This window comes from Triturus cristatus, chromosome 9, assembly GCF_964204655.1.
Source record: "Triturus cristatus chromosome 9, aTriCri1.1, whole genome shotgun sequence".
In the NCBI taxonomy this organism is placed as follows: Eukaryota; Metazoa; Chordata; class Amphibia; order Caudata; family Salamandridae; genus Triturus; species Triturus cristatus.
The window spans coordinates 459,759,322-459,786,457 of NC_140592.1; the positions used below are offsets into that span (position 1 = coordinate 459,759,322).

Consider the following 27,136-nt stretch of genomic DNA (forward strand, 5'->3'; position numbering starts at 1 on the left):
GCGCCATGGGTTATCTCGCTATAAATAGTGTGTGATTCTATCGTAATGAAAAAAGGACTTAAGAATGTCATTCGACAGAGTAAAGAAAAAAAAAACATCTTAGAAGGGTAAGAAGAGCCGATATTGTGAGAGAGAACTGTCTCTACCCTAAATGTTTATAAAGGTGCGATTTTCAAGTTGAAATTAAGATCAAGGTATCTATAATAATTCAGCGATAACGTGTATAAAATTCTAAATAATAATTTGAAAAGAGCCTCTATGCTGGGTCACAGACAATAGAAAGAAAAGAAAAAAATACTAGAAGAACCTTGTTTTTTGGAGAAAGAAAAGTTATTTGTGCAGTATTAGTACATAACCAATTCTCACTCCAATATAAGGTAATCTTCCTATATATAGCAGTCGTAAATTTTAACATACTTTGAACCATTAAGCATCATTAAGCAAAAAATCGAAATTGGTTCCCATTAGCACTATATAGAAATATGCAAAGGATTATTGTATATAAAACATCACACAGTGATGCTGGTTGAAATCTATTACGAGCTAGGGAATATTAGAAATTTCATAATTATAAGTTATTCTTTGCTGGGTCACTACACTTGTGTGTTTTTTTCGGTGCACTCCTCTATACTTCTTTTTCATTCTCTTCACGGTCCCTTTTCTTGGTGGATTAATTTCTGATTAGATATTTCGTTAACTTTAAATAAAACTTTCTTTTAAAAAACTGTACAGTCTGTATGACTGTTGTTTTGAAGAAATGTTTCTTTTTACATTGGTGTATGTACTATTGGGAATGTTAGTCTATAAATATCACAAAAATATTATATTCTTTTGCTTTGTTATCTACCCACTTCTCATATATGGAAAAGTCTTTTTTCTTCGCCTCTTGATCTAACTATAATCTTCTAAACTCTGGTTTTTAAAGCCATGTATTAGGTTCTTTTGTTGCTTAACTGAACATTGTATAGAGCATGTATTGTAATACAGTTCTTTTGTGTGTATTATAATTTCTAGCCCTGAGGAAGTCTGTGGCTCATACCACATTAAAGACGAACCACGTGTTGGCTAGGACTGCTTTTGGAAGAAATTTAAGAAATAAAAGAAGATTAAGAAGACCACTTGATGTTGATTGATTAAGAACTGTGACGAACTGTGGAATATGCTCAGGATATATCTGGTTTTCTCAATTTAAAGGGTGTAGGAGTTCTATACCTTCTGGTATATGGTGGATGGCCGTTACCATATCCTTTGAGCTACCCTAGAACTGTACTTTGATTGTGACACAACTCTGCGGAATTGTTACCCAGCCATCCGTTCTGTTTAGTATGGATGATAAGTATTTGGCATAACTGGAGAGAAATCCGACACCAATTTATAAAATTAGCTCTGATTTTTATATATATTTTAGACACTAAAAAAAAATCAATACATACAGTATAACCAGAGTTATCCATTTTAAAGCCTTAAATAAATCAGTACTTTGCAGTGTGAAAACATTAACTTTGCGGTCAATGGGAAAAACACATATATGCAATTGGTTACTTAGAGAGTGAGTTCAACACAACCCACTTGGATTTAAGGTCTCGTGAGACCCTAGACCAGTTCACGACAGCTAGCAAAATGTTACCTGGCTCAAGAGAGTGGGGTGCATAAGTGCACTTTAGCTGTCAAACGGAGCTGTCAATCAGGCTCGGGGTGTTGAAATGGTTACTTTAGCAAAAAGGTGCTTGCGGGGTGAGTTCAGCAAAACCCTTTGGAACTTAAGTAAGGAGCTGGCTCTAGACCAGAAGTCTCCTGGCAGATCCAATCTACCTGGCTTCGAGGACTTGGTGCAGAGGTGCTTTTGGCTATCCATATTGCTGAACTGGATCCGTGGCCAGAGGAGCTGGCAGGCTTGCCAATAGAGGGTAAAAACAAATGAAAGATATTTATGATGGAGCCACAGGGGTAGTTGGTCGTTTGTTCAGGTGAATCTCTTCTCTTGAAGTGTTGATTAAAGCAGGTTGTAGTCGGACTTACCACCAACATGCCTTGCTGCCTACAAGCACTCCGGTTGAGGAAATCTTTATCCAGAGGACCAGGGGAACGCTGTAGAAACCTAAGCCTCGCTGAGGGTCAGGATTACAGCTCTCAGAATCCACCTCCCCAAGGGCTTTGAGCAGTCATGCTGGACGGCTCGGGGAATAGGACTTCAAGGTCATGGACGTAGCAGTTTGTGCCTGCCGACTGCAGGGGACTAGTTTCTTTAGCCCAAGGTAGTTCTTGTGAAGTCTGGAGTTTGCAGAGGGGCTCGCCTTCTTTTTGGAACCAGCCTCTTGCCTTGGTGGAGTCGAAATCCAGCGGGTGCTGGATGGCTGCTACACGTACAGAGCTTAGCACCCATCTTCATGGAACCCTGCCTTATTGTGGAAACAAGTCTCTTGTTATTACATCGAATCTAAGGTTCTGGTATCTGGGATGCCCCTTAAATCCTGGATTTAGGGTGTGTAAGTGGATGTGAAGACTAGTATTCAAATCAAATCAAATCAAATCAAATCAAAACCACTTTATTTGATTATTTAAAATCATAAAAGTATACAATACATGATTAAACAATTTAAAACGATCTAACAATTTCATAAGTAAAAAAATAAATTATCTCGGTGAATCATTTTGTAAAAACTAATTAATTTCCTCCAATATGGCTACCTGTCTGTTCCTCCTTGACCTAATAGATGCAATGAGGAAGCTAGAAACGCCAAACATAGTTACAGGGGATTCCATTGGTTGTAAAAACAATAGTGCAGGTTTAATTTGTACAAATGCTTTCTCTCTCAGAATAGGGACAATAAACCTTTTCCTAGCTTCAAGATACAAGGGACAGAAGAACATAAAATGCATGGTATCTTGGGGAGAAAAGTCATCACATTTACATGGGGCCGCATCTTCCGGCCTAGACCAACCCTGTGGATCACTTAATACTAAATGAATCTGGTTGAAACGGAATTTAGTCAATAGTCATCTATGATAAGAATTCGTAACTGTTGACAGATAAGGGTGCATAGCCAAAGATAGATTAAGCAAAAAGTGAGCCCTTACTGTAGGTTTGCTTAACTCCTGGGATTCTCGCTCAACTTCGCAGTGCTTAATAAGATTAGTTTTAACCCACAATAAATCAGCTTTACATAGACCTTCAGGATTGGAGAAAATCTCCGGGCGGCCAATTTTCTTAGATAGCTTTTTAATGTAGGACAGCCACTGGATTTCCTTCATGTTATCTAATTTGATACAATCTCTCAGGATACTATGATTCAGCATAAGATCCGGATTTAACCAGGTTCTGATCCATAACATAATAGGAGCTATTTTTATGATGTCAGAGATGTATCCTAGCCCCAGTTCAAGATGGACCGCGTGTGTCGCAGTAGACTGAGGGAGCCCGAGAAGGGCACGTAAAAATTTATTTTCTTCTGTTTGTATGGGATCAGTTTTTGTATACCCCCATATTGCAGCCCCATACCTGGCTATTGAAATAGTTTTAGCTTGGTATATTTTTAAAATAGCCTCACAAGGCTTCCTTCCCAACCTTTTCGCAAAACCCAATATTGCAGCTGAAGAGCTACGTATCGCATTCGCCTTGGTAGAGAGTTGAGGCGCCCAGGTTCCTTTATCATCGAAGACAACTCCCAAATAGGTGAACACTTTCACTTTAGTAATAACTTCTCCACTGCAATAGAAGGTTTTGAGGTGGTTTTTTCCCTTGCCCAGTGCCATAATATGTGATTTACCATTGTTAACCACAAGGTCCAAAGATTTCATAAAATCCCCAAAAGAATCCAATAATCTTTGAAGCCCGAGCGGATTCCGGGCCAATAGAACTGTATCATCCGCATAGAGGAGTACAGGTATAGGAGTACCATCCATCCGCGGAATGTCAAGAGAAGCAGTTAACAGATTATCTTCTAGGGAGTTTATATACAATGTAAATAACATAGGAGCAAGGATACATCCCTGAAGCACCCCTCTTCCAGATTTGAAACTAGCAGTGCATTTCCCCACCTGAGTCATCCTTATTGCGGCTTTCAAATCTTTGTGTAATTCCGCCAAAAAATACACAAGGGGCCTATCAAGTCCCAGTTCCAAAAGCATAGACCATAGTTTAGACCTGTTAACCAGGTCAAAAGCCGTGGACAGGTCCATAAAACCTAGAAAAATCGAGCCCTCCCTAGCTTTCGTATATTTTGCAACAATTAGATTTAAGTTAAGGCATTGATCCTCTGTGCCCCTCCCAGATCTGAATCCATACTGGGCATTGGAAATTATACCTTTCTCAGTTGCGCAGTTTGATATCCTGGCTAGAATAACCTCTCCTAGGATTTTGATTGAAGAGTCCAGCAGGGATATGGGCCTATAACATCTAGGGTCTCCCCTTTGACCCTTCTTAAACACAGGGATTATGATTGATCGGGACCAAGACTTCGAAGAAGCAGTTACGGCTGCAGAGTTAAAAACATTTAACAATATTTTAGCCCAGTACTTGGGGTTAGCCTTATACAAATCAGACGGTACCCCATCTGGGCCTGGCGCCTTGCGCCCGGCCGTCCCCTCAATAGCTTTCTCCACCTCTTCAATAGTAAAGTTGATAGGAGGGAAAGAAGAATTGGAAATTGGTACCTCAAAGGATTCCAGCTCAAGATTACTCCCATAGATATTTTCAAAGTGGCCTAACCAGTCCTCCTCTGAAATGTTCAATTCTAGTACAGAGTTCTGGGAGCCAGATAGCAGGGGGGAATTAATGATTTCCCAGAACTTTGAGCTGTCTTTCAATGTAGCTTTATCCATTAGGGCTACCCATGCATCTTGTTTAATTTCCCTTTTCCGAGCCTGAATTGCTTGTGAATACTCTTTCCTTAGCTGTACAACTAGCCCTTTATTTCTCGGATTGTCATTAAGAGCTTTTTTGAGTAAGTTATGGGCTAAGGAACAATTATGATTAAACCAACCACTGGCAGATTTACTTTTATCACCCCTGCCTTTCATAGTGAGTTCATTAGCCACTTGAGAGCAGATAGCTTCAAATGATATTATTACATCCCTACCCTGAGAAAGCAGATCGGCACATATGTTTAGATGTGAACCAACCTTTGAGGAAATCGAATTAAAAAAATCTTCAGGAGTTACCTTGCTCCAGTTCAATCTCCTCCCCTGATCTTTAACTTTCACATTGACTATAGCAAGTGACAGAGCTGGTTTGTCCTTGAGGGAAAAGTCATTAGCCAATACCATTGCCACCGGGTTATGATCACTAAAACAAGAGCGTATAGCATTATAAAAAATCACATATCTTAAAAGCCCTGCAGATAAAAATATGTAATCTATTATAGATTCACAATCCCTAGCAGCATACGTGGGGACACGATTATTCTTATCAGGAAACCCTACCTCATACAATCCATTATTAGACAAAAGGGTCTCCAGAGCTTCCCCCTTAGAGCTATGTTCAAAATGTTGAGGGGTTGTGAATTGTGGGCCGTCCTTATCTCTATAGTGACAATTTAGATTACATAAATGCACATTAAAATCACCCATCAGGATGTAATAACAGAAAGTGGATTGATTTTCCTTATAGGATTCTAAAAATTTAGACAGCCAATGAATATGCTCGTTAGGGGACTCCTCTTGCTGAGAGTTATAACAGTTCACAAAAATTAACTTAATGTTGTTTGTCAAGCATACTTCCAATATAAGGCAATTATGGGAGGTACATGCAACCTTTTTGATTCTTCCTATAATATTTACTGAGATCAAAAACATGAGACCACCCCTGTCTCTTCCTGCTATCGAACTCAGAGCAGGAGCAAAATAGGAAGTAAAACCATCAATCCAGAAGTCACAGTCCTTATCCCAAGTCTCTTGAAGGGCTATAATATCATATTGTTTTAAAAAATTTATCCAGTCATTATCGTTCCTTTTTTACCGTAAGCCCGCAATATTCCAGCTTAACAGTTTTACCTTTTCCCCTAACTCAGTTACAGTGCTATCAAAATTAGAGTGGAGGTTTCCATGTCTCATTATTGATTGTACAGATTCCAGAACAGCCGGTCTAACACTTCCCTGTGTCTCAGGAACCTCACGTCAATCGCAGGTCTCCAGGTCCGAAAGTGCCCCAAATCTATTATGGGTAGTGATGTTCGGTCCAAACCCGCAATGATGGTTAACGTTATAAGCTTGGGGGGCTACGGGGGTCTGGAACTCCCTAGGAATAAATAGTCTAGGTCTTACGCAATTCAAGGGTCTTATTAAATGCGTATAGAAATAACCCAGAGGCCGCGCACAAACACTATTAGCATCACCCACCAATGAAGCTGCACGTAACAAAACTGTCTTAACATGTTGGGGGTATTTAAAATTAACTATAATGCAATCCCCACTACAGTTTTTTTGAGACGGGCCAACCCACTTCGTCCTTCTAGTGGATAAAATTTGATCTGCGAAGTTTATCGGGAAGCCACATCTTCTATTGAGCCATGACAATGTTTTATTTGTTAATGACTCATGTGATTCCTCATGGGGCTGAGCGTCCTGATTTTCTAGGGGAGGCACATTTGTCAAAACAACCACGTATGGCGCGCAATCTGGGGGAAGATTAGTAAAACCTATATTTATTCCCTGATCAGAAATTGGTGGACCCCTTTGACCCAGGGAAGATCGCTCAGAGACACCATTCAATGGTATAGACTCAAAGGGAACAATTTCCGGTATAACGGGACACTGGGTGGTTTGCTGTAGGGAATCGGACAGTGTACCCTGAGAGGCAACAGCAGAACCCGTAACTAATGCCTTAGCTCTTTCACTTGTGGACAAATGTTTCTCTAAAAGGTCACCAAGCCTCTTAATTTCCGAGTTAGCCGTATTTATCTGGAGTATTAGAGATTGGGTATATTCGGCTAACTTAGCCTCAAATTTGGCCTCTAAAGTACATACCAGTAGTGCAAATTGATCTGGTGATAAGCTGATACAGGCTGAGCTGTTACTTTCCTGCATTACAGATCCGTGAGCAGTACTGTTTGGAACTTGGTTCATAGTTTCCACTCTTTTTTTAATGTGCTTTCCCCCCCTTTTGCTAGGTTGTTTCCTACAGGCTCTCACTGGTCTGGGGCTAGGTGAAACTTCCTCTAGGTCAGTAGTAGGTATAACCGAAAGATCCACCAAGGGCTCAGGGTGGACCTGAGCTTCAACCATTGTAACTGGCTGAATGCTCATGCCGGAGATATCCTCTCTTGAACTTCCAACCGCAGGATTGAAAATAGTATCGGAAGGTGCAGGATAACCCTCTTTACCAAGTGAGGCTCTCCGGTCATTATTAATTTTATTAACCACTTTGACCAGATAATTATCAATTAGACCTGCCCCAGCTAAAGTTTTATCGGGTTTACCAATAGGCATGATCAAAGTTGGAATATTATAACTAGCAGAAAATAATAAGACTAATGGGGGCAAACAGCACAGTAGAAATGCCTTAACCTTAGCAAATACCAAGCTATACAAATAGTAATTACTCTAGCAAGAAGGCAAGCAAGGTCCACAATATAAAAGTGTCTCACGTGTACATTAGTTGCCAGATATATGCTCCTCAGGATCACTGAACCAAGAGCTGTGGCCCAGCCCGGCCTCTCTCGGCCCCGGACGGCCACAGACGGCCCGCCCTTTGTCCGGGCTTCGTCTGGCGCCGTCCGCGCGCGTTCCGCGTTGCGTGTAGGCGGGGCTCCTATACAGATCTCTGCGGGTAAAGGGGCGGGACCGGGATTGCAGGCAATCGCCCCTTAACACCTGGGCCTTGTAGTCCGCTGGGCTCTGCTTCGCTCTGACCCCCGCTGTCTCCGCGCTGCGTCTCCCGCGAAGCGGGAGGCGTGAGGTCTTTTAATGTCAGGTAGTGAAGACGGGACCGGGATTGCAGGCAATGGCCCCTTAACACCTGGGCCTTGTAGTCCGCTGGGCTCTGCTTCTCTCTGACCCCCGCTGTCTCCGTGCTGCGTCTCCCGCGAAGCGGGTGGCGCCAGGTCTTTTAATGTCAGGTAGTGAAGGCGGGACCGGGATTGCAGGCAATGGCCCCTTAACACCTGGGCCTTGTAGTCTGCTGGGTTCTGCTTCGCTCTGACCCCCGCTGTCTCCTCGCTACGTCTCCCGCGAAGCGGGAGGCGCGAGGTCTTTTAATGTCAGTTAGTGAAGGCGGGACCGGGATTGCAGGCAATGGCCCCTTAACACCTGGGCCTTGTAGTCCGCTGGGCTCTGCTTCGCTCTGACCCCCGCTGTCTCCGCGCTGCGTCTCCCGCGAAGCGGGGGTCGCGAGGTCTTTTAATGTCAGGTAGTGAAGGCGGGACCGGGATTGCAGGCAATGGCCCCTTAACACCTGGGCCTTGTAGTCCGCTGGGCTCTGCTTCGCTCTGACCCCCGCTGTCTCCGCGCTGCGTCTGCGACTAGTATTCAATGGGCATCTAGTCTTGCGGCTAATCCGCCCCAGTAGTGACAACATCTTGTGGGTGTATGTCACTAAAACTAGTCAGAACCTGATTTATAGCCTAAATTCAAGATGACCAAAACCATCCTCGACTGTACACCTCAGCTGCAACACTCTAGAGGTGTGGTCAGTATTGTGGATGTGGCTGCCTCCTGCATAGCTAATTTCTCGCCTGCCTGCAAAAAACAGTGCTTGGGGCAGGGGGAGGCTTTGTCCTTGAGTGGGGGACAAGTTCCTTTGTCCAGTAGCGGCAGTGAAGTCTTTGGGGGTTCACCGCTGCACCTGTCTAATCAGTAGCCAACATGTGTGGGACAATGTGCCACCTCCTGCTCATACAGGGCAAGAAAGGGGGGGCTAAAGGGGTGTTAAAAGCATCTCCCGCCCTACGATAATGAAACAAAAGTTAATTCATAATTTGTAAATAACTCTGCAGCGGCACAAGAGACAGCTGGTAAAGCACACCTTAGAAGGCGAAGCTGAATTCAAGTGTATAGGCACAAGTGGCAGTTCAAGAATCCAACAGTAGTTTCAAAGTCCAAACAAATAAATCTAACACTCCCTAACTAATCACTAACCTGATACCTCTGAAGGCAGTGCTACATGAGGTTGAAGAATTCCGAGGATGTAAGGAATTTCTTTGACAAATTCCAGGGATGTTATGAAATTCTTTGAACCAAAGCTGCAAAAGAACCTCCAAGACGTATGACAAGCAAACAACATCTGAGAAGATCAACTTGGCATCCAACTGGAAGATTGTCTCAGATCGATAGCCAGGAACACAGTTGAAGAGCACAACCAAGCAGAGGAATACTGGTGAAGAACAGAACCAGAGCAGATCATTTTTCTCATCAACTGGGAGGAAAGCCAATCATCTAGCCAGGCCCTAGGTGGGGTTTTTATACACTGTGGGATCTGTGAATATTGCAGTGGATCATTGAATCCCACTGTAGTGTGACATTTACATGTGGAAGGCTGTCATGGCTTTTGAAATGGGGACAGAATTGGCTTTTTGGTGTTGGAGGTGGGAAGGATTGTCGCAGCTGTGCAGCACACAGGGCAGCCACAATCCTGGGTGGCATGACTACAGTCAGGTCAGCATGGACAACATCCTGAGAGGCAATGCCCAAAGGTAAGGGTTGAAGAAATAGTCAATAACGCCCAGGACCAGAAGTGGTTGGGAGTGGTGATATGTACCAATGGTAAGTCATGACAGGATGAAAGCTGCACAACAGAGGCTCTGCAGTCCCATATCACCTTGTACTGCTCCACTTGATCAGGAGGACAGAAAAATGGATTGCTGCCAGGTACGTCTTAGCAACTACAATTGAACTACCAGTGGATGACATTAGCTCAAGCAATCCGCCCATCACTTGCTTTCCCTCAGTGTGATGTCCTATGTGCGATAGCTATACTCAGACAATGGCCCCGATGTAATTGTGCCATGGGTTGTAACCCAGAGAAATCACCAGTGGCTGAGATTAATTTTAGAATTCCACCCATGACTGTTTGTTTTCTCGATGGAAAGACCGTGGCATATCTAGATGGATCTTGATGGCAAATATCCTGACGTCGAGTAAGAGGTCCTTGAAACCCTTAATGTTGAATACTTTGAAAATGAATAGCTAAATGAAGTAGGCCTTGAACGTTGAATCCCTCAATGTAAAGCAGGAGTGCCGATGATAAGAGTGAATGTTTGGAGGCATCAAGAGGGGTCAGATCTGGTCACATCGGGAACAGACGAGCAGAAGGCTGCCCTACCATGCAGGAACTGGCAAACTTTGAGATAACTCAGCCTACGTCCACCTGTTTTGCCCTAAAGCGCCTCCATGAATTTGACCCTGCTGTAAGCTATCTCAAGACAGATGCTACATTTGGTGATAAAACGAGTGAGATGCTCATCGTTCCAGGACTTATTCCTGCCACAGGAGGGACTCCTGTTAAAAGAGAAGGCATGGTGACACAAAGAGCTGGATGAGTTAACAAGCGAAATACGGGGGACAAGGGCCCTGTAAATAAAGAAGTAACACAAAAATTAAGTAAACATTGACACAAAAAAACCACTTAAAGTGAATTGTTCAGTCAAGAAATAACCTTACAAAGCCAGCAGTTTTCAGGGGTCTGTCTTGGAGAGCCGGAAACAACCAACCTCCTCTCTAGGCCTGCAGTGCATGATGGGAAGGCGGTCAACCTTCTAGATTTCTTAAAGGTGCAGTCTTATTTTAGCACTGTCACTGTGTATGAATGAACATGGGTATTGTCTATGCAGAGGCAACGTCTTTCTTTATATTTTTATTAAAATGGTGTTTTGTTTTCAACAACATGTACTGTTTATCTACTTTGACTATTAGAAATAAAAAAAGAAAAAGGGTTGACAATGTTGTCTCCTACTGATATGTTTTCTTTCATTTTAATGAAAACATCTATAAAAAAAAAAGTACTCTGGAGATCCTGCAAGAGGCCAGAGATGTTCTACTATTTCTGGATTCAGAGACAATCACACAAAAAGTGATGTTCCAAGCACATCCACATCATCAGCAGTCAGGCAGTATCATGCAAAAGGGTGGACAGGCTACTAACTGCTCTATTGAATGTATGCCTGTTAATTCAGCTTGTACCAATGATTCCCTGATGGGAGCAAGTGATTCAAGCATTTGCATGTATGAAAGATACCAGCACTGAACAATTGTATTTACCAGACTCCTTTCTCTGATCAATTCAGTTGTAAAGATTTCTGCTGTTTGTAACAGGCAATGGTTTTGGAGAACCCACAAGATGCCTCTTCCAGAGACGTTTCAAGACATGGGGAAAATAGGCAATTGCCCAGGGCGCCCATTTTCCAAGTGCCCCCCAGGGAAATTGAACCTTCTCTCTATTTGACTATCTGTGTATTCCATTCTCTATCTAAACCTCTATAACACTCTGCCTATCTTTACCCCTGACTTTGCCTTTCTAACTCATGTCATCTTAAGGATTTTAAAAAAATCAGGCAAGACACATTTCAACTGTTTTGTGTTACCTTGTTAAAGATTTACACATAATTTAGTATTGTTTGGCTTCATGGGGACAGGAGGTAACAAAAAATGGGTTATAAAATAATATCGCTTGAAGGGCCCCAAAATATATATTGCCCAGGGCCTCCAAAAGCCTTAAGATGACACAGGCCTCTCCAGGCTGCAATGCTCACATAGGAAGGTAGTAAGATGGCACATGTTCTTGAGACATGTATTAACTCAACGTGGTACTGTATTAGGGGTTGCACCCGGGCTCATGAGACCCAACGTTGCTCAGGGAAAGCCACTGGTTGCTTCATCTCCAATGGTGGAAACAGTCTTAGTTGGCGGTAGCAAAATGTGCCACAGCAAGAGGAAAACCGCAAAACTTTTTCTTAGTTGCAATTCCACTCAGTGGGAACCGCCACAAACAAAAAGTGGTTGGGCAAGTGGAGGGGACGCCGGGGTAACGTGAGGGGGGAGCGTGATGGGGTTTAATAATCATTTTTAAAAAAGGAATTACCTGTAGCTGCTGGCTGCCTCCCACCTCGTGTTCTTCCTGGTCCCAGCAGACACGAAGACAGCATCACAGACTCCCTGTACTGCTCGATTGGCCTGAGAGGGCTGGTTTGACGCTCCGCTCAAGACAGGGAGTCTGTGTTGGTTCTCCAACCCGGCTGTTCAATACAGCCCGGTTGGAGAACCCTAAGTACGCATGTGTGTTTGGCCGGCTTAAGACGGCTGGCAAAACACATATGCACACTTAGAAGTGCACTCACCAGTCATTCTCCCCCTTCCTTGTCCCTAGACCGCCCCTCAGTACACACGCTGGCTCAGCCAGCAGGTGAAAAATAAAATGATAATAGAATATCGTTTACTTTTTCACCTGCTAGCTCTGAGCTAGTGGGGCGACACTTCTCCACCAATGCGGAGGAGCCGCCCCTGATTCCACTGTACCCTTTGGGATGCACTTTTAACTACAGAAGTTACCAAAAATATTTACAATGGCTGGAGCTGCTCCGACCAGGTCTCTGGGCATGGCACACTCTTCGCACGCTACGACCTTCTATGCTTTCTCATCTCCATGCTGTGTCAGGCTACCAGTGCTGAAATGTACCTTTGTGAATTTACATATTATCTAACGGAATAGATGTAACCTTCTGCGTGGATAGGTAACTGAGTGAGTGTGTGCATGACAAAGGAAGGGAGTACTTTGAAGACTACGAAAGGGAAAATTGGTGTTTGTGGACATGGAAAATCAGGCAGACACACTAGTCTTCAGTATGAAAAAAGTATTTTCAAATCAAAATGCTACTCCAGTTTCTAGTGGGTTTGATGTTAAGTTCGAGGAACTCTGCATTATGCAGAGGGCGCTTTGGAATGAGGGACCAGGGTACCTGCAGAGGTTGGCCTGTTTCTTTGTGCCAACTAGGACCGTATAATCAGGGCGTCCGAAATTATGCATTTTTAGCGGGGCAGCATTATCTGCATAAATAAAGAGTTCCCATATTTGCCACATAACCATCATCTGCTCCATTGGCTGCAGATTTTAACAACAAAAAATTGTTTCTAGACCAGATGGGATCAAAAGTTATTAAAAACGCAACAACAAGTGTTGCAGCGCAGTGGAAGTCCCTTTGGAAATGTTGACTGGTCTCCCTTCTGTTGCTGATTGCTGTATTTGTGTGGTAAATTAGTACTAATGAGGTGACATTTTTCCCAAGCACTGTTAACCTGGGTAAAAATGCCAAAATAATGAAGTAATGCTAACACAAAATGTGCCCCATTACGCAGTATAATTCCTCTTTTCTTGCTGCATGATTAGCCAACCTGGTCGCATTATTCCGTCCTCCCCTGCCGCACAATTCCAGTGGCCCTGGGCATGATCAACAAACATGCAGACTATCTCCCTACAGTAGTTCAAATGACTTAACAAAGGAGTAGACCCCATGGAGAACATGATCCTGCCTCATATTGCCAAGAAGATGTGAAAATTATTATTTTTTTCGTTACAATACTGCTGATAACTGAACTTCAAAAAAGGCCGGTGAATGAACAGTGAACCAGTAGAGAGTCAGTGATCGTCCGCACTGCTGACACTTTTCCCTCACTACCCTCTCTTCACAGTAGATTTTATATATAGTTCGCTATATGTCAAAAACCACTGTGCCAACAACTGGAACCAGTGGAAGCCATTTGTAAGTGATCAAATCCTGCTTGTCATATATAATACCTGTGTGTGATGTAAGGCATAGCCTGTGTGTGTGCGTGGGTTTGTGTGTGTTTTTATCTGCTGGGATCTTCATGACCCAATCTAGTTTTTGATGCTCACTATGCAAATGCAAACCATGTACCAGCGACCTGCCTTTACATCCGATGTTTTCAGAAAATTTGGACGGTGCACATTTGGAGCAAGTTTTGCACATTGTTTTTTTTTTTTTTTTGTTTTTTTTTAAAAACCTTTATTTCTTCAAGAGTCTGGACACAGCTATTCAGCCGACAACCCGGAGGTTTGGCAGCTTCGATAGGAGAATACAAAGAATCGTCCACAGTACATTGAAGGAGCAGTGAGAAGGTTCCATTTTTAATAATTACAAACACACAACAAACCCCAGCAAGGCAACAACACTGAATGCCCACGGTGGTAGCCCCTCAGTGGGAGCCGGACCCCAATCGTCTAACAGTCACAGTACTATAATAAGAGGAAAAAGGGGGAAAAGCAGAGGCCCAAGAAGTCAATTAACCATCACATCTGCATACTGAGCTGGAAAGGTCAAGAAGAAAGCTGTTCCTCGGGAGGATCCAGAAGTTTTGCACATTGTTAAAGGTTGCGTGTAAATCTGAAACGTGGCACTGCGCGAATAGCAAAAAAGCACAGCGCCGTCCTTACTCTGCATGCATCGTTCATCAGCAACACTAACAAGCACTGGCATAGCCAATAGGTCTCGCCTTTGGAATCTTATACATTTTTAGCCATGCAACAAGCACATCACATAGTTCGCTCCTTTGATCTGCACTTTGAGGATGTAGTGGTCGCAAGATCACGAAAAGTGTGAAAGCGTAGTGTGTGTCACAAGGTTACAAGACATACTAAGCATGAGCTCATTGTGTGAGATAACCTAAGACTGAGGGAGGGGACGCAGTGCGTGTAACGTAGTAGCGTGTAAGAGAGGGCATGATGCGCATGTCGTATCTCAGGTAATTGCCGATTGCATGGCCCACAGTCTGCCATTAGTACAGGAAGTCTGAGATCATAATGGGTTTGACAGAGCAAAGCGAGCACGCGGGCGTATAGGATGGAGGGGGGTGATGGGGAGGGCTGCGGCTGGCAAGCAGGGCACAAGCAGATCAACACACATCACCAGAAGCGCCCAACCGGAGGCACTGGTCTTTAGTCAGCGTCAGGCCCTTTCTGTTTTTTGAGGGTTGGGGGATTGTCTGGCTGCCTTTTTGTGAGAGTGCGTGAAAGCGCGTGTGTGGCGGCAAAGGGGAGGTGCGTATTAAAGCATTGAGTGAGACATAATTGAGGGCGCGTTGGGGAAACGCAACTTATTGGGTACAACGTACAAGCGAAGATTCACAGAGTACATGGAGCAGAGATGGGCCGGTCAGCTCAGAGGGGCAGGATTTATACCTGCCTGTCCCTGCCTGCTTCGCCTTTTAAAGTGTTTGGGAGAACATGCGGCGGCTGCAAAAGTGAACACGACCACCATCTTTGGGGGGGTTGGGTAATTGTCTGGCTGCCTCTTTGGGAGAGTGCGTGAAAGCGCGTGTGTGGCAGCAAAGGGTAGGTGCGTGTTAAAGCAGTGAGTGAGACATAATTAAGGGTACGTTGGGGAAACACAACTTATTGGGTGCAACGTACAAGCAAAGATTCACAGAGTACATGGAGCAGAGCACAGTCTGTCAGCTCAGAGGGGCAGGGTTTATACCTGCCTGTCCCTGCGTGCGTCACCTGTTAAAGTGTGTGGGAGAACATGCGGTGGCCGCAAAAATGAACGAGACCGCCATCTGTTTCCAATTAACGCGACCGTGAGAAAGGCAAAAGTAAACAAGCGCTGGCGCGATAATTAGAAACAGATGGCGCCGCTGCTCGCTCCCGCAAGGTGGATGCCGTACTTGCACGAGTACTCATTGGAAACAGTGCAGTACATGCACAAGTTTGTGAAAAAGTACAGACCAATTCCAAGAGGTCATCTCCTAAGCAGCGCTTGTGCGCTGCCCTAGGCTCGACCTAAAAACAGCAAGTTTGCTTGACGCTAAATACAATTTAGCATTGCCCTGTGACACAAAGGCAGGCAGGCGTAGTCTTGCATGAGATTTCAACTCAAGGCACACTCCCCGGTACAAATATTTACCTGTAGACACTTCACCTAAGTGTAAATCGCGTAATATGTGTAATGTCAAAGAAGTGATAGCTATTTTACTCAGGAAAAACATGCGATTTTCGTTTTGACCACTGTTTGCTCCTGTTTTCATTTGGTGGAAAGATTACACGCAAAGCCATGTGGCTTTGCTTTAGTTGATATCGCAGGGGTGCTTGCGCTCTTCCCTTCCTATTACAGCTCCTATGTTTAACTCATCTGGGTGTTTGGCACTATACAACACAATGGAATTTGGTCATGACGCTGTGTCAAGATTAAGATCAGGAAACACTTTTGCTTACAAGGGTTGATCCACACTGCCCTTTACGCCACTGAAGAGTCTGTGTAAACCTTTATCTTACCCGGACCTCAGTCACTTATACGGTCACCAGAGCAGCCTGGGTACAAGAGCCATACAAGATAGGCATAAGAATATTTATGGTTATTTCTGTAGGATACTGTAGATACATCTGTTATTTACAAATCTTAGAAACAGCAGAAGTATGGGATGAAGAGCTTGATAAAAACATGTTGTTATTCTTAGTATCACTTGTTCCCAAAGATCCTTTATGATGATCGTTTTCCAAGATCCTGTCTGGATCCGGTAGGTTTTACAGCATCTCACTAAGTGTGTTGTTCTTGTTATCAGCTGATCCCTGTGACATCAGTGCCTGAAGCGACAGTTTGGGTCCATTAAGATTGCAATAGGTGCCGGTGACACCAGTGCCTTTTTCTTCCACAGGAAGAGGGGTGTTTTTTCTTGGCCATTTCCCCTTTGAAATTCAAGGTTTTTAAATCCTGTTGGTTATGTTGCATAGGTTTGTAAGTGACAAGCCCTGATGTAAGCTCTCTGTGGTTCCTTCCTAGGCTTCATGTTTGCATCCAAAATGCCTTACGTGAAAAGGAGACCAATTTATGGTCTCAGTGAGACCTCTTAATCTAAAATCTAGCCTCACTCTCCTTACAAGAACTGTTACCCTCATTTTCCATAATGAATGTGCTCTCCTAAAACAATATAAGCATTTCTCTTCTTCATCGCCTCAGCATCAAACCTGTAAAAAAATGAAATAACAGAATTAAGTATTGCAGTTCTTCAACGGATGCAGTTGCCATGACGAAGTTCACCTCTTTGGATTTGCCAAGATCATATAAGAGCTCTTAAGGAAGCCATGATGGTCTTACTCAGTGTTCCTCATGGAATCTCTGGCACATCCTCTAGAGATGCTACAGATCTACTGTTTCTTGCATCGCGCACTGGCTCGTCACAACACTGGCAGCTTCAGCCCGAGCCCGTTCGTCCTCTGCCCATGCCTGCTGGCACCGCCTTCTGCACATGACTTGGCCATGTTGCTACCTGTACTTCTGAAGCCCAGGAAGCTGACCACATTGGTTTCAGACAATGCAGTATCAGGCTTTGCTCCAGCCCTGAAGTCAGTAGACCCAGCTTTCTCCTGCCTCTGACACCAATGACCGATCTTACTCTTCTCATTCAGAAGAGAAGAACAGCCAGCATGCAGCTGCTAGACGAAGGCTGATAACCTGGAAGCAATAGAAAAAGATTTTCAGAGCAGACGACTTCTGAAGATTATCAACAAAGAAGGGGACAGGGAGGGCTTGATATAGGCCTAACGCACATGACCAAACATAGGCCACAAGCCAGAAGGGTACAGAGTTCCTTGTAGTGGTGTATTAAGCCACTAAATGTGTGTACTCTAGGTGGTAAGGAGGTGGGGAATACCTCCTATCGGAACTAGGACCCTCACACACCCAGCAAGCTAGGTGTCATGCTTCATCATATGGGTCTGCTCCTCGTCGGGCCGGCGCTGCAATGCTCGACGGGCACCCATAAAGGGGCTCTTTATCGGAGATCTTTTGTTCCTCGCCGTATTGGGGGTTGAGCGGAATTTTTGTCACCTTATAACAAAATAGTCGCCCCCCTCTAATCTTTTTAACCAGGGTGGGAACCTAAACAGAATAAAATGTATCATAAAGGGTTCCCTTACCTGTTTTACATTCACTTCCTACATCGACACACTACTAGGCCCCGCACACCCACGGCACCAATACGGCAAGGAACAAAAGATCTCCAATAAAGAGCACCTTTATGGGTGCTTGTCGAGCATTGCAGCGCTGGCCCGATGAGGAGCAGACCCATATAATGAAGCATGACACCTAGCTTGCTGGGTGTGTGAGGGTCCTAGTTCCAAAAAGAGGTATTCCCCACCTCCTTACCACCTAGAGTACACACATTTAGTGGCTTAATACACCACTACAACTTGCAGGCTGTGTGAGGGTCCTAGTTCCGAAAAGAGGTATTCCCCACCGTCTTACCACCTAGAGCACACACATTTAGTGGCTTAATACACCACTACAAGGAACTCCGTACCCTTCTGGCTTGTGACTTCTGAAGATTCCCTGAACCTTACTCCGCATGAGAAGAAGGGTAGGATGGTGTGATCACACTCTCCACAGGGCACTTAGACATGAGGTTGAAGAATGCCATTGGTGTTGACACCTTGCAGGAGAGAGATTTTCCAACAGAGCGACCCTTCTACCGGAGAACCATGCTTTCTTGGTGGAAGCTGCAAAGGTAATGGAGATGGTGCTTCAATCCCTCATACTTGGATAATCTCTTTTTAGGGATATTAACATACTTCCGGCACAATCCATACCTATTACAGCCCATGTAGAGGTATGATTGGGATCCACACTGCATGAGGTAAGTGTGACTCTTCCACTGTGAGCAGACAGGCAGACAGGAACCCCAGGCAAACTCCTTCTGGTCCAGCCTTTCTAATGACACATCCAACCCTGAAGACCGTGTATGTACAGGCCTGTTTGGCATAAAAAGGCCTAATGCATTCCCATGCACTCTTCCTGACTGGCAAACGAAGAGATTAGATAATTTGCACTGTAAGGTCTTTGCCTCTGAAAAGCCTAGCATTAAGGGCATGCAGTGCCAGTCTCATGTCACACTAGTGACATGCTTTATTTTATTTACCGGTTTTATATAGCACCATGTCATTGAAGTGGTATTATAGCGTTTTACATCGAGCAATGCATAAAGTACATGGCATACAGGAGTAAAGAGTGATATGGAGAGACAACCCGGGAGGGGAAAATGATAAAGAGATGGGGGTGGGTAAGTAAACGGCGAAGAACAACATGAAATGCATAGCATACGAATATCAAGTGGCTGGGATCAAATATTCAGGGTTCCATTCAGGCATCAGAAACTCGTAGGTTAGAATGCTTTGTGGGAAATTATTAATTTAGCCATCCCAAACTTGCTTAACTCTCTTCAAAGACGTTTTACAACTTTCAGAAACAGAAGCTATCAATATACCAGCAAGATAGACAGCCACCCCAGGATAGAATAGTCCCCAAAAAACACAAAGGCTGCCTGCTAGTTTTCTTGGGGTATACAGACGGGTTTTTTGTTGTTTTTCTTTTTAATAGAGTTTTACATAGCGCGAACTAGGCCCGAATCGGGTATCAGGGCGCTTTACATGAGCACCAGTTTCGTTACCGAAGGACACATTCAAGGACACGTTACTTGAAGAAACGTGCCGAGGTGGCACCTGTTCAGTGAGAAACAAAGGTAACTTGTTGAAGAGGTTCAAAGAGTAGGGCTATCGCCTGCCCACTTAGATTTCACTCCCTACTTGGGCAATTTCATCCGCATTCTAGGACATTCTGTAGATATAGCTGACAGTGTAATTGTCCGAGACAGCAGCCACACCTCCTCTTCGTGCCTAACAATTAACTCCTCTAAAGAGAAGACTCGTGTTCAGGGAGGAGCAGGGGCTGCCGTGGGAATGGAGGGTTGGAACTTCAGACCAGGGGGCCCTGCAGGTCCTTTGACTGGGACGCTCTGTCCCATTCCGCAGAAAGCCTGCACTTGTTAAGCTGTGCCTGTGCACTCTGCTCTCACAGAACTATGATGACGAAAGAACTTTCTGGAATTCTCTATAAGGGTGCGATAGAACAAGTTCTCCTCTTGCAAAGAATCAAGAGGTCCCCAAAAAGTGCAGAAAGCCCCACACGAGTAGTAGAGAGGCTGTTCCTTCAGCTCCATAAAGAGGATTTACCTGCATTCATCTCTGCCAAGGATATATGTTACTTTTCGGTAGTGTAATTCATGCTGAAAATTGAAGATTTTCGTAGCTCTTTCTTTCTTAACGCCTAGATAATTGGGTGGAATTAATGCCACTGGCGTCATTTGTCCCATTTATGGAGCTTATTCACTTCCGATATTGGGGTCACGTGGTTTGAAGCCTTGGGCAAGTTCCTCATGAGGACTATGTGGAAATATTCACTGTCAGCCCATTGCACATCCAGTCATATACAATGATGGTTTAGAGTGCATACGACAAAGTCAAAGGCTTATAACGGCGCATTCGACAAACACACAGAGTGGCCTACAGAGAGTAATTCTAAATCAGCGAAAGAAGAATGAATGAGTGAATGATTGACACCTTTGGTCAAATTGAATATTCTCAAGGAACGTTACACCAACAATATTCAGGCAGAGTCCCTTGCTACCTCAAACCAAATGCCATCTCAAAATAAATGTGTGAATGAGCGTAACAGTCTGCGCAATGCCTCTTGCAATTAAAAGCAGGACCGTTCTGCGGGCCTTGGATCCAGCGCGGGGTGGTGGACCCTTTCAGGCACTGGGGACGTTGGGCACATATCTGAGGAGGAGGACTGCATCATGAGGGTGCTGAAAATCAAAAATATCCCCGCAGGGAGAAGGAGGTGCCGGCCGATGCTCCTGTGTTTACATGCGTGACCACTGCAGCATGCCACCTCGTGAGAGCCGAGGGCTTCCCCGCCCCCTCAGAGGATCTGCCGCGCGAGGGGCGCCACTCCTGTGTTTACGTGTGCCCGCTGCCGCATGCCACCTCCCGGCACTCCCAGTCGGACGCCCCCGCCACCCTCGGGGTCGCAGAGCCTGCTACTGTGACGCCGCTCCGGGCGGCCGGGTCACACTTGACTTCTCCCCCTTCCTCCCGTGTCTGCCGAGTGCAGCAGTTTCAGGCACGGCCTCTCGGTCTCTGCTGACGCGCGGGCTGGGCTCTCCCTCTCTATCCTCCCCCTCCGCCCTCCACTTCGCCTTTCCCTTCCCGCTCCTTCCACTGCGGTAGCGCACTCCGAGCCAAGCGCAGGTGGAGGCTCACCAGGAAGGAACTGAAGCCGAGGCGTTTTACACTCATTTCATCAAAGCGAGGCCGGGATGAAAGGGGGCTCTGCTTTTGCAGGTGTCTCGCACTGAAGCGTTCGCTTGGAAATAATAAGGGGCTATATTAAGACACACATCCGAGGCGGTTAGAAGACCTGCTGGTGCGCTGGGGGGTCGAACATGAGGTAGACCTGCTGGGGGCGTCGCATATGAGACAGACCTGCTGGGGGCGTCGCATATGAGACAGACCTGCTGGGGGCGTCGCATATGAGACAGACCTTCATCGTCAGACTGGAGGATCCTCCGGGGTGTTTCAAAACGATGGAGGTGAACCTGAGATCCGGGAAGAGGTGCCCCAGGATGATGCTGCCTCTTTGGGGGTGTTTGACAGTGAGGTAGACCTGCAGCCGGTGCTCAGAGATGAAGTAGATTGAGCCGCCCAGTGATGCAGGAGCCATGCTGGAACTGTTCAGGAATGAGTGTGTCTTGTTGGAGGTACCCAATAAAGAAGAAGTCCTTCTAAGGTGGTGTGATGATGATTGCAGTGACCCAGACACCGGCTGCAGGAGCTTGTCGATAAGGAGGTGGCCCCAAGACCTACTGGATGTGATTGAGGGTAAGAAGGTTGATCCAAAGGCTTGCTGGTGGTGTTTGGCGTTAATGAGGGGCAGGAAACCTTCTGAGGTGTTTGAGGTTGAGGAGGTGACCTGGAGGACTGCTATGGTAGTTTAGATAGAGTCCTTTGGAGTGTTTGATGATGAGGCAGGCCTGCTGCTGTTTGGGAGAGAGCTGGGCTTCTAGGGTGCTGGAAAGTGAGCTAGATGTGCCAGAGAATTTGATGTGGAAGCGGCCTACTGGGGGAATAACGGTGAGTTACACTTACCAGTAGTGTTTGAGAGAGAGGTAGGCTGCTGGGGATGCTCCAGGATGAGCGTGGCTTGATGAGGGTGATCACTGTTTTAGTAGATGTGCAGGGGTGTTTAAAGGCGAGCTAGGTGTTCGAGGGGTGCTTGAGTCTTGGTTACACATTTTGAGGGCGTTTGAGAGTGAATTGTGCCTGCTGTAGGGTGGGCAATAACTAGTGAGCACAACCTGCTAGTGTGGTCTATGAGCATATAAACATGCTGGGTCATTTGGATGCAAGTTAGGTCTGCTGGGGTTATTCGAGGTTCAAGTAGACCTGCTGGGGTATTTGAGAAGAAGGAGAACCATTTGTTGTTCTTCGAGGGGGAGTTGTATGGACTGGAGGTTTTCTTTTGTAAGATAGATATGTTAGGGGTGTTCGGGAGTAAATTAGACCAGCTGGGGTGTTCCAAGGTGAGCCAGACCGCCAGGTGGTGTTTGAGGATAAGCCAAACCTGTGGAGTGACTTAAAAGGTAAGTTATGTCCTTTGGCAGTGTTAGAGCACGAAGGACCTGCCAGGATTGTTTGGAGTTGAGTTGCACCGGCTGAAGGTTTTGTAGTGTACCCTAGGCCTTTTGGAGGTATTCAAGAGAGAACTAGGCCAGCTGTGGTGTTTCAGGGTGCGCTAGACCTGCTGGGGTTTTAGAAAGTTAGCTAAACCTACAGGGACAAGCAAGCTTACGCTGCAGGGAGAGTTGGAGAGTGAGCTAGACTGGTTATGTTTGTTTGAAAGTGAGTTGGACCTTCCAGGATGATCAAGGGTAAACTAGACTTGCTGAGGTGTTCAGATGAGCAATAACTGTTGGGGGTGTTTGAAAGTGAGCTAAACCTACTGGGGGGATTTGATAAAGTGTGCCGAACAGTGAGTTAGAGTGCTTGGGGTGTTTCGGGTGCGCTTTAGCAAGTTGTGGTTCTCTAATGAGTTAAATATGCTGAAAGCGGATTGGGGTGAGCTAGTCTTGTTGGAGGTGTTTTGGGGGGCTAACTGCCTGGGGGCAGGTGAGGGTTATCCTCACATGCTAAGGGGTTGTTTGACAATATGATACATCAGGTAGGGAGTCCTAGGGTGAGTTAGACTTTGCTGGGAATGTTCAAGGGTCAGCAAGACCTGCTAGGGGTGCTCACTCATTAGCGAGTTATTTCTACTTCGGTTGTTCAAGAGTGACCTAGACCTGTCTGGGGAATCCATGACTGAGCTAGACCTGCTGGTGGTTTAGGAGAAACGCCTGTGCAGGGGTGGTTGACCCATATGTGCTGGAAATTTTTTAGAGAGAGATGGACCTGCTGGAAGAGTTCATATGTGAGCTGCCTCTGCTGAGAGATTCTAAGGGAAAGCTGTGTCTGGCTTGTGGTGTTCTTGGGTTAGCTGGCCCTTCTGGGGTGTTCAGGGGTGAGATGGACCTGTGGGGGTTTAGGATGAGCTGGGCCTGCTGAGGACAATGCAGGGTGAACTATGCCTGCTGGGGTGTTCTGGTGTGAACAACATCTGCTACGGGTGTTTTAGGGTGGAGCTGCACCTGGTGGTGGTATACAGGAGTGAGCTGGACCTGCTAAGGAGTGTTCCAGATTGAGCTACACTGGCTCGACCTTCAAGGCTTTTCAGGGGTGATCTATAACTGGGTGAGGGTGGTATTTGGGTCTAGCTCCAGGAGTGAGCTGAGCTGGACCTGCTGGAGTGTTCTGGGGTGCGCTGGCCTGTTGGAGTGTTCAGCAGTGAGAGATAGATCTGCTGGGCTCTTCGGGGGTGAGTTATAATACCTGGGTGAGCTATACCAGCCCGGCGTGTTCATGGAAGAGTTAGAGCCGCTGCAGCTGTCCACCTGCGAGCCGTACTTGCCGGGAGATGTTCGCGAGTTAGAGCTGCTGGGTTGTTCAGCGGTGAGCTAGACTTCCTAAAGCGCCCGAAGACCACGGCGGCATCTCTGAGACCTTCCTCCACCCTCTTGGCACCTCCGGCTCGGGACGGCGTCGCAGGCGCACTCGCCGACGCCGGAGCTCACTGCAGCAAACCTGCGCGCGGGGAGGGGGCCGCAGAGGCGCTCCGCGCTCCGTCATAATAAGACCCATTATGCGAGCGGCGACCCAGCGCGCTGCGTGCGGCACCGTAACGGCCGATATTGCTGACATGTCGCGAGGCAGAGCCCTGTACAGCACGTTTGCAGTGATACTAAAACAATAAATTAACGGACTGCAGAGGGAGGAAGGGGCGGGCTCCCATCTCAGTGCCCCAGGACAGCGTATCCAGCTGGTGGCGATATGAGGAGAAGCAGTACAAGCGATAGACAATTTAAGTGGATGCGGCCGGGAGCCGGGGTCCGTTCCGGGTTGCGGTAGGGGGGCGGGGTAGCGGTCCGGGATGGCGGCCCCGGCGCCCGGTCCCAGGGGCTCCCACTGGACGCCAGACTCAGCGGCCTCTCTTTTTCCCGCAGCTGGACTCATGGATTAACGAGAAGATGCTCGCTGCCAAGGACACGTCCAGGGACGAGGCGCAGAAGCTGCACAAGAAATGGCTGAAGCATCAGGCGTTCATGGCGGAGCTGGGCCAGAACCGGGAGTGGCTGGACAAGATCGAAAAGGTAAGGTCTGGGGGGAAGGGTGCAGGTGTGAGGCGGGAGGAGGCAAACGGAGAAAGAGTGGGGAGATCTCGTTTTGGGGGAATAGATGATTTTGACAAGGGGAGAAACACGGGGGTGGAAGAAAGCAAGAGCACATGAAGGTAATGGAATGGGAGAAGCGAAAAAGTCAGCTGGAGGAAAGGTGAGAGAGGAGATATTGGAGAAAGCTGGGGGAGGTAGCTAAAGAAGGGTGTAGGCAGTAGTGTGGGTGTAAAATGGAAGAAAAGCAAAGTGTTGGGATGATTAGAATATAGAGTTGGGAGAGATATAAGGAAGAGGTCGGAGAAAGATAGAGGAAGTAATGGGTAGGGAGGAGAAAATGAGGTAGAGCATGGGGGAGGTGGAAGAGGGCAAACATTGAAGGTACGTAGAATGGTGGTCCCGTGAATGTATAATTGACTTGAAATGAGGAGAGAAACTAGTATTTTAGTCGGGAGCCAAAGATGGGGTTGCGGGAAAACACATGGTGTTAAGAGAAGGAAAGGGTTCTGGAGAGTGACGTGAAGAAAGATACAGACTGGGAAATAGCAGCAAGGACGACTGAAGAAAGGGGTATGGATGGCAGGAATGAATGAGAGCAGGGAGCATGAGGAATATTTGGAAAGTTGTCATGCTAGGTAGCGATAGACAGCTATGCAAGGGGGACTGACGGGAGAAATGATCCAATAAGGCAGTTCTTAAGTACTTGCAAGGAAAGGAAGAAAGAGCGAAAATAGCAGTAAAAATCATCAAGGATAAATAGGAAGCTGTAAGGAAGTGCAGGGGGAGGATCTGATGGGGAACATTGAGTTAAAAAATGAGATTGTTAACCCTGCCCTGTCGCGCGATGTCTCTTGTTTGTGCATGCATCTGTGTATTGATAAGATAACAACACAACAAAGCCTGGTATTGACAGACAGAGAGGATCATTCCACCCTATTTATATGCAATGTTATGAAGTTATCTGTAGTCAAACGTTAAATGTTAAGGCCACGTTGCTATTGACCTACATCAGCTCTTGCACACCCTCTTAAACATTTGGAAGATGAAAAAAAGCAAGTACCAGAATACGAAGTTATATACGCTAAAAAGTCAGAAAAACCTGGATGAAGTGCTTACGCTTGACATGAACCTATTTGTACTTTGTGTACGCCCCACCCTACTCTCTCTTCCTCTCCTTCTCTCTCTCGTTTTCTGTCCCCAGCAACCTTGCCACTCTGCTGATCTCACATCCTCTTAATCGGAAACAGTTCATATTACACTGCTGCTGCCCCCTAGCCAATCCATCAATTTTAGGGATTTTCAGTGCTACATACAAGTTGCATGGAATCAGCGTGGATTTTGAATGCTTAAGAAATGCTTTCAGAACAGACAAATCCAGTTCTAGGGCCAGGGGATGCCTCGGTCCTGTGGACAGCTCAGCAGCGTAGCCCAAGGTGGAAATACACGCTAGTGGTTAAGTTGTTGACCAAGGAATCAAAAGCCACACTTTGAAACCACTACTGCTTAATTTGTGCTGGTGGTCCTAGATAACGTGCACTGGCAGTCAAAGTAAAAAGTACTTTATTTTGCTAGTTATAAACAGCATAAAACTATTTAATCAGCAGTAAAAACGACAGATACATTATAAAAATGCTTGAAAATGTCATATCAATACTTAAAAATGATTTAAATAACATGCTATAGACATATAATTTCCATAAAATAGTCATCATAATTGACGTTTCTGAGTCTTTTTAGCACTTTCAAAAAACTGAGCCAAGCAATAACAAGTATACTGATCAGGTAACTGTTTTAGAAGATAGAGGCTTTTCGACATTGCCTCAACCTAGTGTCTGCTGTAAGGGGCATAAGAATCGCTTTCTCACCTCTCTATAGAATGTGCAGGAAAATAACATATGTAGATCACATTAGGTAGATATAGAGTCGCACGGAGTTAAAGCATTCACTGAATGCATGTTAGCAGGATAACCAAGCATTAATGGATTATAATTCACACAAAATCTTATCAATAAAAATCTGTGATAACCATTGGTTACAAACGATAAATGGTTAAGATCAGGTGAATTTATACTAGGATCTGAATAATATTGTTGTACCCTAAGTTTTACGTTGTCAATTCTCCACCTCTCATTAATCTCACTTTTGAATAAAAGTTTTTTCAACTCAGACCTCGAGATAGAGAAGCACGACAATGTATCCTCAAATAGCTTTGTGTGTTCTATGGTGAATAAGCTTGACTTCACAAATTGCAACCATTTTATTTTGCTACACCCATCTAGTTTTAGGCAATCCAAAATATTATCTTGAGTCAGCTTCAGGGTGTTCTTCCTCCATATCGAGTGCCAGAGAAGAGTGGGGGCAGCAAAGATTTGGTCAGAGACATGGGGAAGATCTAATTCGGTGTGACAAGTAATAGAAGGACAAGATTGTGGCACGCCTAAAAGACGTTTCCAGAATGTGTTCTCTATTTGTTGTAATCTGTAAACAGGAGCAACTCTCCATACTGCTGCACCATAGGTTGCGACTGAGATTGTTTTCGCTTAGTATACTTTTTTGATGGTTTCTCTTGGCCTAGACCCTAGTTTCTTCAGGAAAGTCA

The 27,136-nt window shown here is 45.5% G+C and overlaps 1 protein-coding gene across 2 annotated transcripts in view; it reads left to right on the plus strand.

Annotated features, from left to right (window-relative positions):
• The window catches only part of SPTBN4 (spectrin beta, non-erythrocytic 4), a 1,597,753-nt gene that overhangs the window by 898,007 nt on the left and 672,610 nt on the right, over nucleotides 1-27,136 (plus strand). The window contains exons 1-2 of one of the 2 annotated variants that reach the window (XM_085625378.1): nucleotides 21,540-21,652; nucleotides 24,370-24,516. In XM_085625378.1, coding sequence (XP_085481504.1) covers nucleotides 24,394-24,516 — 123 coding nt within the window. In that variant the 5' untranslated portion in view covers nucleotides 21,540-21,652; nucleotides 24,370-24,393. Of the gene's footprint in view, nucleotides 1-21,539; nucleotides 21,653-24,369; nucleotides 24,517-27,136 lie in introns of those variants that run through there. The other variant, XM_085625377.1, reaches the window with a different exon arrangement.